This window comes from Lynx canadensis, chromosome A2 (assembly GCF_007474595.2).
Source record: "Lynx canadensis isolate LIC74 chromosome A2, mLynCan4.pri.v2, whole genome shotgun sequence".
Classification (NCBI taxonomy): Eukaryota; Metazoa; Chordata; class Mammalia; order Carnivora; family Felidae; genus Lynx; species Lynx canadensis.
This window is the reverse complement of record NC_044304.2, coordinates 19,417,973-19,433,036: the sequence shown is the minus strand read 5'-3', so window position 1 is coordinate 19,433,036 and position 15,064 is coordinate 19,417,973. Positions and strand designations below refer to the sequence as shown.

The window sequence follows — 15,064 nt, the reverse complement described above, 5'->3', positions numbered from 1 at the left end:
TTATTCACAAGAGCCAAAAGATGGAAACAACACGATTGTACATCAACAGATGAATGGATAAAAAAAGTCATATATACACATAAAATGGAATATTATTCAGTCATAAAAAGAAATGAAATTCTGAAATATGCTACAACACAAATGAACCTTGAAAACCTTATGCTATAAGTAACATAAGCCAGGAACAAAAGGACAAATACTGTATGATTCTATTTATATGAAGTTTCTGGAATAGTCCAATTCATGGAGACACAAAGTAAAATAAAGGGTTCCAAGAGACGTAGGGAGAGGTATAGACTTTCTGTTTGAGATGATCAAAAAGTTCTGGAAATAAAGAATAGTGATGATTATACAAAACTTATATGTATTTAATGACACTGAATTGTACACTTAAAATGAGTAAAATGTATTTTACCATAATAAAAATAATTTTTAAATATTGAGGTAAAGAATTGACCAATTAAAATAGATCATTACTAACACAGAAACCTGCTACAGCATCTGAGAAAGCAAATCAATAAAAACAATGAGTGCTCTGTGGGACAAACACAGTATCATTACTTATAGTCATATACCACTGTCTCATTAGAGCTTAAATATTTCAATATGTTCAATATGCACCTGGGTGGCTCAGTCCGTTGAGCATCCAACTTCGACTCAGGTCATGATCTCATGGTACAGAGCCCCACATCAGGCTCTGTGCAAACAGCTCAGAGCCTGGAGCCTGTTCTGGATTCTTTGTCTTCCTCCCTCTCTGCCCTCCCCTGCTCATGCTGTCTTTCTCTCTCTCTCAAAAATAAATAAACCATAACAGACTCTTAAAAACTGAGAATAAACTGAGGGTTGATGGGGGGTGGGAGGGAGGGGGGATGGGTGATGGGCATTGAGGAGGGCACCTGTTGGGATGAGCACTGGGTGTTGTATGGAAACCAATTTGACAATAAATTTCATATTAAAAAATAATAAAAATAAACATTAAAAAATTGTTTTATATTTCAATGTTTAAATGTATCAAAAGATTTTATTTTCCAAAGGTTCCTTCCCTCAAACCATAATGCTTTTTAATCCCTTTCCCAGACCTAAAAGTAAAACAAAACCCCTCCTTCCTGGCTCTCCTCATGACAACAAAATGGTTGCAGCACTACCAGGTCATGTCATGTCTATAACACCCATTCACAGGGAAAGTGCCCTCTGCACAGACCAAATATGCATCAGGTTCTATCACTCTCACAGCATTGCCTCTGTTCCAAAGATGAGCCTTCCTATAGAGCCCCACCTTGACCATGAGTCAGAAAGTTCTTTCAGCAGGACTGAATCTATCATAAAGGCACTGAATCTCACTCCAAAAAAGACAGAAGCCACTTTAGTTCTTCACACAGTTGATCACCCAATTTCCCTTGAACAAGTTCAATTCAGTTCTAGCTTGCAAGTGTATAGCTGGGGACAGAAACAGAACAACAATGAATGGCTAACCAGTAAGAGAAAGAAAAGGATAATACTCAAAGTATCTACCAAGAAAAGGAATGTACAGAGATACAAAAAAAATTAAATACATATTTCAAGTCATTGATAGTGAGTCAGAGTCCTACATATCACCCCAAATTCCCTAAGAGCATCACAATCAGATGAGAAAAGGAGCAAACAAGAGAATCACTAAGTGGAATTAGGGATTTCAGTGAGGAAGTAAACAAGTATCACTGTATTAGCATCATAATCATTTGTTTCTATTAATAATATCAAATAGTCAGAAAGTTCAGTTAAATAACTGATGCCCAAGAAGTTGAACTGGCAATAGGGAACACTTTATTTTTGCAATGCTTAAAGATCTATTCCTTTCAAGCATGTATCAATTTTTAATTTTTGAAAAATGCAAATCTGTGGAGGAAATAATGTCCTAAGCTGACAAGGGTACAGAGAAATAAGAACCCTCACTGTCCTGGCAATAGTTAGTTTCAAGCAACCAACTGTTTAGAAGTAGGAGGCTAGGTAAATTATAGTATATCCATATTATGGAACAGCAGTCATTAAAACAATGAACATGCCAGACATAAGAAAAGATTCACAGTATAATAGATTTAAAACAAAAGATTATAGGACAATATATACAGTATGGCCTTAAATTTATTTAAAAATGTCTACTTAAATGTGTTTATAGAAAAAGACTAGAAAGATACACTAATATGTTGAGAGGGGTTATGTGTGGGTACCAAAAGTAAGATATCATCCTTATTTTCTTTTTGTGTGTATTTTTCTACATATACTGACATTTCTCTAATGAACATACATATATAATGTACTCAAAAGGAAAATTATTACACAGAAAAAGAGAAAGCTTAAATGTATTCCACATATTGAATTCACAATACAGGGAAGAATACATTACATTTCAGAAAAAATTCCAACAACAACAACAACAAAAAAAAGACAAAATCTTTTCTTGGTGCTTTTAAAGGTTTAACCTTGAGTTCTCTGGAAAAGTCACTCATCCAAAACACAGCTTCCCCAAAGATGTCAAATGAAAGAAGAATTGTTGGGGTAATTTCAAACTACACCCAATTACCTGCTACAAGACTTCTGAATCATTGTTGTGATAACTGTGAAATTCTAGGTGAAATGGATTCATACTGGAATTCTAAGGCTGCCACCCAAAGTCAGTCATTTGAACTCAGCAGTAAACCTTCTTAACACGCTCATGAAATAGAAAGGCTAAGAGGGGAAAAAAGTGTATTCATGATGGCACAAAATTCTAACAACTAAATATTATCAGATTTATAGCTTGACTTTTAAAATACTATCAGGATGTATAGGGGCACTTGTACCCCAATGTTTATAGCAGCACTCTCAACAATAGCCAAATTATGGAAAGAGCCTAAATGTCCATCAAGTAATGAATGGATAAAGAAATTGTGGTTTATATACACAATGGAGTGCTACGTGGCAATGAGAAAGAATGAAATATGGCCCTTTGTAGCAACGTGGATGGAACTGGAGAGTGTAATGCTAAGTGAAATAAGCCATACAGAGAAAGACAGATACCATATGTTTTCACTCTTATGTGGATCCTGAGAAACTTAACAGAAACCTATGGGGGAGGGGAAGGAAAAAAAAAAAAAGAAAAAAAGAGGTTAGAGTGGGAGAGAGAGCCAAAGCATAAGAGACTCTTAAAAACTGAGAACAAACTGAGGGTTGATGGGAGGTGGGAGGGAGGGGAGGGTGGGTGATGGGTATTGAGGAGGGCACCTTTTGGGATGAGCACTGGGTGTTGTATGGAAACCAATTTGACAATAAATTTCATATATTGAAAAAAAATTAAAAAATAAAAATAAAAAAATAAAAATAAATACTATCAGGATTGGGAATGCAAGCTGGTGCAGACACTCTGGAAAACAGTATGGAGGTTCCTCAAAAAACTAAAAATAGAACTACCCTAAGACCCAGCAATTGCACTACCAGGTGTTTATCCAAGGGATACAGGTGTGCTGTTTCGAAGGGACACATGCACCCCCATGTTTATAGCAGCACTATCAACAACAGCCAAAGTATGGAAAGAGCCCAAATGTCCATCGATGAATGAATGGATAAAGAAGATATGGTACACACACACACACACACACACACACACACACACACAATGGAGTATTACTCGGCAATCAAAAAGAATGAAATCTTGCCATTTGCAACTATGTGGATGGAATTGGAAGGTATTATGCTAAGTGAAATTAGTCAGAGAAAGACAAATATCATATGATTTCACTCATGTGAGGTCTTTAAGAGACAAAACAGATGAACATAAGGAAAGGGAAACAAAAATAATATAAAAACAGGGAGGGGGACAAAACATAAGAGACTCATAAATATGGAGAACAAACTGAGGGTTACTGGAGGGATTGTGGGAAGGGGGATGGGCTAAATAGGTAAGGGGCACTAAGGAATCTACTCCTGAAATCATTGTTGCACTATACGCTAACTAATTTGGATGCAAATTATTTTTAAAAAAAGAATATTAAGAAAGGAAAGAAATTATTTTTCATTAAGGTTTAGTTTTATATAAACAATCTTGGACATACTGTTATAGAACTAAGGAGAAGGCTTCTGTAGAGGTAAAACACCCTGAAGGTCACTTGATCAGTGAAAGGTAATGATTCATAGCATTTGACTTAAAACATAGCACTACTTAAAACATAGCTCCATTTGGCATATATTTTCTTAACTATTATTTAATAAAACTAAAAGTTTTTACTGGGAAAAAATAAAATACTATAAGGATTAACAAAGCAAAATAAAATTCTTCACTAGATTGGAATCCTAATTAAGCATTTATTGATCACTCACTATTTGCTAGGTCCTGGGGTTACAAACATGAAGATAAAGTTCCTTGTCCTAGAGAAGCTTAATTCCCCAAGGCAAAGAGATGTAATTAAGCATCTAAAGGGATAAGTTCCATACCAAAGGTTGGTACCAACTGCTGTAGGAGCAAGCAACAGTGCTTATTTATATCCAGCAGAGCTGGGAAGGCATCAAAGGGATGACATTTGAGCTTTTTAAGTTGGCATTTCCCAGGCAGAGAAAGATAATCATTGCATTCCTGTCATAGTATAAGAATCTAAGCAAAGTGACAAAGGTAGGACCGCTATAAACCTGTCTGGAAAAAGGATGAGTTGTCCAGCATATCTAGAGTATAGGGAATGTGAAGAGAATGTCAAAAACAAAACTCAAGAAAAGTTTGGGGCCACCCTTCCTCCTGTACATGAAATGTACATGAAATTTCATACAGAAGATGAAAATGGACTTCACATCTTCCTAGTGCTATAATTTCTTTGTTCTCCACACTTAAATATAAGGCCACACAGACCTCTTTAGCAACATCTTTCCCCCTTGGTTATGGACCACAATCTGGCTATGAGCCCACCCTAATCCCAAACACGAATAGGTTCACAAAAGTGGCACAGCTGGCAATTTCATAAAATGTCAGTAAGTCATTCAGATTATTTGTGTTCAAAATAGCAAAATATATTTGTCTATAAACTAGACATTTCCCACTAGATAACATTTTTTTCTGATTCTGTTCAACCCTTTTACCAACCACTTGGAAAAAGAAAACAAATTTGTCAATTGGGTAGATAAAGGTTCAAAAAAAAAATATGTGACATTGAAAATTCAAGCTTCAAAAAGACCTGACAGGCTGTACTGCTGAGCCAAATACGTTTAGCCCCCTACCAACTTAGGACCAATAGGGGCAAATCAAATATGCTCCCCTTTGATGAAATGTAATGGAAATAAATATAAAATCTTTTTTAAATAAAACTAATAATTTTACATTTATATTTATTATCAATTGTACAAGTTCAGGATGGAAGAGACTTGACTTGAGTTCATGTAAAATAAAATCTAGGGTTTAACTGCTGTAACTTCAGTATGAGTAATTAGTGTGAGATGGTAGCTCAAAAGTCCAAAAATCAAGCTTTAAAACCTTCTACATGCCTGGCACTGAGTTATATCTGCCAAGAATACAAAGATAAATTTGGCACAATCCCTACTTTTAAGAGTTTATAGCCTAAAGCAGTGGTTTTTTTTTTTAACTATGGGTCACAAGATCCATTGAGTGAGCTGCCACCAATACTTCTCACTTAACAGAAAATATCTGAGTACACTGTACAAAGTACACAGTACTATATCATAAAACTTTTAACTTTTTCATATATATGTATACAAGTCTATGTATGTGTAGATACACACACAAGAGACAGCAATTTTGTTTTTAATGTTTATTTATTTTTGAGAGAGAAACAGAGCATAAGTGTGGGGACAGAGAGGGAGACAGAATCCAAAGCAGGCTCCAGACTCAAAGCTGTCAGCACAGAGCCTGATGTGGGGCTCAAACCCACGAGCAGCGAGATCATTACCTGAACTGAAGTCTGATACTTAGCCGAACCTACAGCCACCCAGGCACCCCAGAGATAGCAACTTTAAATGTACTTCTTATTGTAGGGCATAGTAAAAAATTGGAAACACATTAGTCTAGTGGAAGAGGACAAAATAAATATACCACTATAAGGTACAAAGTTTTATGAACTTAAAAGAACAAAATCTATCTAATTGGAGAAAGAGAGGGTCAAGGGTCTAAAAAGATTTACAAAGATAACAATATATGAAAGGAGCCTAGCTAGGCAGGAAAAACTTTGAGAGATGGAGGAGGTAAAAGACCCCACATAAAAGGAATAATATGAATGAGACATGATGCAGTAAATAACAAGTACTTAATGGGTGACAAACAGTCCTGGCACATGACAGCACTAGTATAATTAAGTCGAGATTGAAAAACTTGGTGAAAGTTCAGTTCCACTAAATTATAAAGTACCAGTAGGTCAGCAGATGAGGCTGAAAAGCAAATTTGAGCCATAACATGAAAGTGCTAGGCATGTGGTAAACACTTAATCACTTAATGAATGTCAGCTATTCCAACTAGACTTACTTAGTTCTAGAACCTGAAACCCATGTATCTCTAAAATGCCTTACAATTCTAAAATGTTATAAACTACTGAAGGGCTATGATGCAAATTATTTAAATATAGGCACAGAACACAGACTTCTAAGAAATTATAGGGAGTCTATTCAGTAAGGAAGAATGTTCGAATTACAGCTCTCTAAACAATAAAATAGGGCTGTCCCAAAAAGTGGTTAGAGCTTTTCACTAGATGAATCTGAATAAAGGCCAAATGCACATCTATCTGAGGTATGTTACTAAGTCTATAATACAAAGTTCTGCATTCATCATACACTAATTCTTCCATCAGTTTTGGTTCTCACTCACCAGTGAGTAAGAGCTCATGAATGAGTTTCAAAGAGAGAAGGAGAAACAGATGGAAGCAGGAGGCTGCGATTTTATTCCACTGCAGAAAAGTAGGAAAACAGGAAGCTTCTGAATGACATTTCCCAACATAGTAATTATTTCTACTAGAGTATCCTACTGTGTGATATAGCAAATCAACTGCAAGTACCTGGACCACAGCTAAAATAATATGGCAATGTATTTTTGAAGACTTTTTTAAGTTCCTTGAGGCTTTATGTGAAAAAAAAATCTTGCTTTTCCATACAAAATGTGTCAAAAGGGGTTATGCAAGAGTCGAGAGCAAAATCATAAACAGGTTTGTTCATTAGAGTAAAAGCATAATGTTAGAATTAAAACCCTAATATAGCATATCCAATAATGCTTACACACTGGGAATAATTTCAGATCATTCTTATCATCAAGAATAAAGACACAGATTTCAAAAGAAAGATTCAAAATACAAACTATTAAAAATTAAAATTAGCACCAATGTAAAAATATGATATGAATATATATAAAGTACTTTCAACCTCAAACCTCAATGACCATTATCTTGAGACTGTTATGTTTCCAAATATGTCTAAAATTGCTAAACAGAAAAAGGTGTCATGTTTACAATTTAGTTTAATGTTTCTAAAGCACATTCTCTTTTAACACTGCATGATAATTTTTGTTTAATGTTTACTTATTTTTGCTACAGAGAGAGACAGAGCATGAGCAGGGGAGTGGCTGAGAAAGAGGAGACACAGAATCCGAAGCAGGCTCCATGCTCTGAGCTGTCAGCACAGAGCCCAAGGCAGGGCTCGAACTCATCAACCGCGAGATCATGACCTGAGCCGAAGTCAGACACTCAACCCACTGAGCCACACAGGCGCCCCTTAACACTGCATGATAAAATGAACTGTAATATTTGAATAGACTACAGAATATTGTTGCATAGTGACTTTTCTATTAAGCGGTAGGGCACCTGGGTGGCTCAGTCGGTTAAGCATCCAACTTCAGCTCATGTCATGATCTCATGGTCTGTGAGTTCAAGCCCCACATCAGGCTCTATGCTGACAGCTCGGAGCCTGGAGCCTACTTCCAATTCTGTGTCTCCCTCTCTCTCTGCCCCTCCCTTGCTTGCACTCTGTCTCTCTCAAAAATAAATAAAGCATTTAAAAAAATGTATTTTTTAAATGTTGGGGCACCTGGGTGGCTCAGTCAGTTAAGTGTGTGACTTCAGCTCAGGTCATTATCTCACAGTCTGTGGGTTCAAGCCCCGCTTCGGGCTCTGTGCTGACAGATCAGAGCCTGGAGCCTGCTTCGGATTCTGTCTCCCTCTCTCTCTGCCCCTCCCCCATGTGTGTGTGTGTGTGTGTGTGTGTGTGTGTGTGTGTGTGTGCGCGTGCTCTCTCTCTCTCTCTCTCTCAAAAATAAACATTAAAACAAAATGTTGACAATTTCCTGTTGGCTATTTCCTGTTTGCTTTACAGAATTACAGATCAAAACAAAGACCTCTTGGGGCACCTGCGTGGCTCAGTCGGTTAAGTGTCCGACTTCAGCTCAGGTCATGATCTCGCGGTCTGTGAGTTCGAGGCCCACGTCGGGCTCTGTGCTGACAGCTCAGAGCCTGGAGCCTGTTTCAGATTCTGTGTCTCCCTCTCTTTCTGACCCTCCCCCGTTCATACTCTGTCTCTCTCTCAAAAATAAATAAACGTTAAAAAATTAAAAAAAAAAAAGACCTCTTGGTTTGAAAAGGCACTCAATAAATATTTGCCAAACTCAACTTCTTTCCTCTCAGCTAACAGTGTCTTTAAAAAAGCGAACATATCCTTCAGAGCTCTTTAAAAACGTGCCTTCTGACTTGTCATGTCCTAAATGTGTATTCATTACCAGTGCAAATCTTTACAATTAGAAGCAGAACAATAAATACTATGTAGTCTTTTTTTTTTAATGTTTATTTATTTTTGAGAGAGAGAGAGAGCAAGCAGGGGAGGGGCAGAGAGAGGGAGACACAGAATCTGAAGCAGGCTCCAGGCTCTGAGCTGTCAGCACAGAGCCCGACATGGGCTCCAACCCACGAACTGTGAGATCATGACCTGAGTCAAAGTCACACTTAACCGACTGAGCCACTCAGGCACCACAAGAATGCCTTATCTTTTGAGCCACAGATATACGCTACTGACAAAGTCCTTTCAGAAGCAACATGATGTAATAAAAGAAGCTGTGGCTTAGACTCCCAAAGTTCTACATTCAAATCTCAACTCAGCACTAACTGACTTAAATTCCCTAGATCAGTCCCTAACTCCTCTCAGCTAAAGTTTCTTTCCCACCTGTTTCAAAAAGAGAGGAGAGGACATATTATGGTGTAAGGCTCAAGTAGAATCATAATGTGGAAGCTCCCTGTAAACACTAAACCCCAATCATAAAACATCAACCACATCCTCATTTTTTAAAACAAAATAAAGTCCTGGGTATATGATATATTCTCTATCCCTAGTAGATGCCTTTACCTCTGAGAGGTATGGGGCCCTTACAGAGGTTTCCAACACTGGGATTCCCTCATGGAACAAGTAACTAAAAAGCCCACTGCCTTTGCACTATTTCACTGAACCGTAGCCTATTTTAGCCTATTTACCAACAGATTTAGTGAAATTTTGTGATCACTGGTTCTTTCCAATCTGGTTTCATCAACCTATTCCTTCTCCACCTTCAGATGCCTCTGCACCACAGGATCTTTACAAGGTAAATTTCTTTTAAGGACCCAGGGCTTTTTTTAAAAAGTGTTTTTTTTTGTTCTATCTGGGAAAAATCAAGCAAAAGGAAATCTGGTAAAAATAAGGCAGAAAATATGAATTACTTTTTATACAAGATAAAAATAAATATAACATTACAAAACTAAAATATCAGGTATTCTGGTTGGTGATGAGGAAAAACTGTTATGGTTTATTTACTAAGTGTGGATTAGGAAATAAACAACAAATGCCCTGAGTTATTAAAAAAAAAAAATTACCTTATGACAGCAGAATAAACAAGATAATGACCTGAGGCAAGCTTCCAGCCCTAAGATGACAAACTAGTACATATGTACTCAAACTTTTGCTACTATTCTATTTTAGAAGTTAATTATAAACATTCTTGTTTTGTTATCAGTGTTTGCTGCTGCTGCTGTCAGAGGATGAGAAAAGTATTTTCTTGATCTTTGGTTTCTATATTGGGTAGTTTGGGTGCCATCAACATGGGAAAAGACAACTATTTCACAAAAATAGGTGGATTGTTCTCACCTAATGCATTTTAGAAGAGGAAGCTTCTTAGAAATGTAAAATAAAGAATGGAAAGATACAGGGCTTTCTAAGCATTCATGGCAACAGAAAGGAAAACAGAATCTCAGAGGGAAAGAGACATAAAGAGTCAAAACATGGCTAACGGGTTCAGTAAAAAACAGCCCTTTAATACTAAAGAAGGATAGCAAAAAAGCCAAGTGTATCACAAAATATTGCCCATTGCCAAGAAGAAAAATAAGGAGAATATTCAATTGTTGAAGGACAAAAAAGGACTAACCACCTCTGAGATCCAGTTTCTTCATCTGTATGATGAAGATAACATTAGAACTGCTCTGGGACTCTATATGGTATAACATTAAGTAAGAATCCCTAGCAACACAGTGACTGACCCAAGACTAAACCTCAAAAAAGAACAGTTTTCTCCCCTTCCTCTTAAGTCAACCACAGAATATTACAATGAATAGAAGCTCATTTATCACCTAGTTCTAGGTGAATAAATCAAATAATTTGAAAATGTTGTAACCTGTATAGAATTCCTGTATTAAAAAAAAAAAACAAAAGCTAAAGTAAAATGTTTCTACAGAATCTCAAACACCTTACCAATGTCAAATACAGATGAATAGCTGCAATGGAAAAAAAATCCTTTGCAATGCTACAACAGGGGACTTTTCCCCTCACTAACATCCAAGCAGTTTCTCCAAATTGGTAGGGAGTAGGTACAAGTTTTCCCTCCTTGCTGTAAGGATTATGGATTAGCAAAGCAAGCAGAGATAGAAACCTATGCTCCAAGTTGGTCATAAAAATCAAAGCTGAAACTCAAAATACTACCTCCTAGGAATAATGATAATAGATTTTCAAACTAGCAATTAAATAATGCAGCTAACACACTATTTTTGATTGACTATTTTTCTTATTGTAAGTATAACATTTAAGCTACTTTATAGGCTGAACCAGATTTTACTAAATAAAAAGCCTAAGAGTGTATCCTAACGTGCTTACGGAAAGAGATGTGCCCTGAGTTTTGAACAATTTCTACAAGAACTTTCAGACCATAACTGAGGAAGGGACAGTAGAACAAAGCCGTGAGAGAAAGTAGGAAAAGAGATGCCTTGTTTGGCAGGAAAAGCATCTAAAGTACGCTAAATCACAACTGTTAATATCTTCAGAATAACAACATCTCTCATTTACAAAGCATTTAGGTCCTTCCCTGTGCCCAATGCTGTGTCCTCTCCACGGGAAATAACCATTTTTCTAAAGCTAACCCCACAGTCCTAAGAATGCAAGAATTTCATTCCATCTTCCTGATTAAATCACACACCAAATCCTAGTGCCTGGAGATTCACATATGCCTATCTTGATTACCCTGCACTGTGTCCTTCTAAGAACTAACACATCAGAGGAAATACCTGGTATTATTATTACTCTGAGTACTACAGGGAAAAGAAGAAATTAACATTTATTAAGCATCTGGTATGCTTTCATTTGATTTTCACAACCCTGTAGGTAAATATTATCCCCAATTTACACAGTAAGAAAATGATGTTAACTTGCCCACAACACCAGTAAAGAGAAGCCAGGACTCAGAAATCTGCTAACTCTCCTACACAAGGATTCTTTCCCAGAAGGAATTATCACTTAGGTGCCACTTTCACATCAATTATTTGTTATTCTAGTTCAGCAGTTCTGAAAGCAAGTTATGGAGAAGATAAACCATCAACTCTTCATTTCATGGAATATATATATATAGTATTTAGAGAACTAAGAGAAAAGGTAAAATGTCCCCAGAGGCGAATCCCGGCTCTTTGCATCATTTCCCAATTCCTTCTCAACAGAGACTCAAGCACTAGGGCTTCTTTTATCGCTTCCATCCTAGCATACTATCATGCCATTGTAGCACAGCTAATTAAAAACTTTAGAAAGTTACCTTTCAAAACAGGATTTTATACCAACATAGAAGATCTCTCTGCAGGTCCTTAAATTTCAATAAATTCAATTTTCACATAACTTGCCTGATTGTATTCCTAAATGTTTGTTACTACTGCCAGTTTAAAAAGTTATTTCGCTCCCATAAGAGACTCTTAAAAACTGAGAATAAACTGAGAGTTGATGGGGGGTGGGAGGGAGGGGAGGGTGGGTGATAGGCATTTGAGGAGGGCACCTGTTGGGATGAGCACTGGGTGTTGTATGGAAACCAGTTTGACAATAAATTTCTTCTTAAAAATTTTTTAAGTTATTTCGTAGTGAATTGTGAGTTAAATCTTGATTGAACTGAGGTGAAAAAAAAAAAAAACATGAGAAATAAAAATCTATGTTTAGAGAGATTTCCCCATCCATAGTTTTCCATTACAAGTTGGGAGGTAGGGGAACCTGTACACTCAACCTTTTAAATCTGTTTTTAACCCAATAAGATGGCACAGGACTTACAATAATGCATTGTGGCTGAGCTCTATCATGTTATTGCCACAAAACACTAGCATTATTAAAAGGAAAACTAACATTCAACCCTTTGTATTATTAAATATTCATTCTTTTTAAAGAAGTTTAATGTTACAAGAATCATTTAGCTTCTGGAGTTTAACACTTGTAAGATAAAAAGAGGATTCTAAGATGAATAACAGTCTCACCTGAAAACAGGTTTGTTGGTGTTTTTGTTTTTAACGACACCGTACTATATACACACACTAAACGTAACATTGAGACATGTCCAAAAACACTTCCCACTGTAAAGTAATTATTTCTAATACTGAATGCAGAACAAATTAAAACAGACCAAACACTTGCAGTCAAATGTCTACAAAATTTTGAACTGGAAAAATGATGTCAACGTTTTTTATCCATTTGAAAGGTTCCAGTCCAAAAAATAAACAGTCATCGGGCTCAGCAACTCAGGTGCGGAAACTCGCTAAAACCGAGATTGGGTGCGGAGAAAACAAGACTCTCAGGATTTGGCTTCTTGGGTAAAACTGCCCTGTACCCCCACACCAGAAACCTCACGCAGCCACAGGGGCCCAGCCCACCGTGCCCGCCCCTCCCGCCCGCCGCACCTGCCGAGGCCGCACCGCCAGCGCCCCCTGCCGCCCTCCCCACTCCCGGAGGCCCGCTCCCACCCCACCGCCACACGCCCTGCCGCCCCCGCCGCCCCCGCCGCGCCCGCCCCGCGCCGAGGCCGCGCAGCCTGCGGGCAGGGGCGGGAGCGCGCGGGCGCGAATCGAGGCGGGGCCGCTACGGGGCCCAGAGCAAGGGCGCGTCCCTGGGACCCCTGCTGTGGCCAGGCCGGAGCCTCACCTACCTACGCCGTATTTCTCCTCCTCCGTGGGGGTCCACATGGCCGGGCCGGGCGCGGCCCCGCGGGCGCGGCGGCCGGGCGACAGCGCGGCGGGGACGGCCGCGGGCCCGGCTGTGGCGCACCGCAAGCCGAAGCGGGGGCGGTCAGGCGGCGCGGGGCAGTGGGCGGCGCATCCCTCACAGGCCGTCCGGGATGCCGCCGCCGCCACGTCCGAACCGCGAGGCTCCCGCGAGCGGCCCAGCAGTCCCGGGAGGCGCGGGCGAGGTCTCTCCACCTGTCCGTCGCCGCTGCTCCCGCGCCGCCGCTCGGTCCCTCACAGCTCCGCTGTTCTGCTCCCGGCGCCGCCGCGGTTCGGCTCGCCTCAGCGGGCTCGCAGGACAGCCGCGCATGCGCCACTCCCGGCGCGCGGGGGCTCGCGCTGCCCGGGCTCGCGCCCCCCGAGCCCGCGCGCGAGCTCACGCGCCGCCGCCGCGCGCCAGCGGAGGGAAATCCGCGAGAGGCGATTGGACGGCCCCGCGGGGGTCAGACCTAGCTCCTCCGTCGACCCCCGCCCTCGGCGGTAGCAAGTGATGGTAGAGGCGGGCTGGGCAGGTGGGAGGCCCTAGGCCGCTAGAGTCTTGCGCGTCCGGTGCTTCCTGCCTGGCACAGCGAGATTGCCGCGGGACTCTGTCCGAGAGGGAGGATCGAGAAGGGAGGAGGGAAGGATACTGTTTTCAGACCCATCCCAGTGTCGCCCACAGTGTGGACACTGCCCATCCCGGAAAGGTCCTGGGAGCCACCCTGCGTATCGCCGGACCCGAAAGGTGGGGTCGCCGCGGGAGAACAAGGTGGGGCACTGTTGCCCCTCGCTCTTCGTCTCTGGGATGCCTTCTAGGCCGAAGCCCTACCGCCTCCTTGGTTCTTGTTTCGCTGAGTTGTCCTATGCGGTAAATTCTTGGAGTGTGAACAATCAGAGTAGCCTACTTAGTAAGGAAACCCTTCCTTGTTAGGATCTGGGATCCTGCCCTGGGCACCGCCTCTGCTCCTCCTAGGTCTCTGCCTTATAGGCTATTCGGACTTTTGGCTCAGTCCCAAAACTTTCCTCCTTTGTTTCCTCCCCCCCCCCCCCCCGCCCAAAATCTGTTCCCTCTTACTTCTGCAAATATCACCTTGTGACCCTAGGTCAACCATTCTCCAAAGATCAGGATAATCCTGGCAACTGCAGGACTTCTTTAACCTGCATCTGGACCACGTTGTGGTCCCAGCCCTAATCCCAGCATATTTATCCATCTCTGTCACCAGCATCTGTCATCAGACAAAACCCTGGTGTCACTCCTCACTTGACTGAACATCCTTGAACACTCTTCCAAGCCCAGATCAGTGCATCACTTCCAGGAAAGCTTCCCAGATCCTGCAGCTAGCAGACTGGATCCTCCCCTTCTTTTGCCTAGGATTCCAGCTGTGTGCATTTGTGCCTTATTTCTCCCATTAAGACTGCTCCCAAAAGGCAAGCTCCAGGCTAAGGTCACTCTCAGCACCTACCTAACACCTGATGCACACCTGTTGAGTAGGAAGCAAGACTAGTACAAGAATATCTTGGTAATCAACAGATCTTATTGGTTATTTCTTCATAATGCCCTTTATGATAACTCATTCCAGGCCTGACTAAGCTCACCTGGATTATTGCCACAGATCCCCAAATCC

General features: G+C 40.4%; 1 protein-coding gene across 6 annotated transcripts in view; it reads right to left on the bottom strand.

Moving 5' to 3' along the window:
- DOCK3 (dedicator of cytokinesis 3) overlaps positions 1 to 13,428 on the bottom strand; it is a 597,238-nt gene extending 583,810 nt beyond the window's left edge. For all 6 annotated transcript variants that reach the window (XM_030306883.1, XM_030306888.1, XM_030306884.1 and 3 more), the window contains exon 1: positions 13,385 to 13,428. In XM_030306883.1, the coding sequence (XP_030162743.1) occupies positions 13,385 to 13,421 (37 nt within the window). In that variant the 5' untranslated portion in view covers positions 13,422 to 13,428. The remainder of the gene's footprint in view (positions 1 to 13,384) is intronic.
- Between the last annotated feature and the right edge of the window lie 1,636 nt (positions 13,429 to 15,064).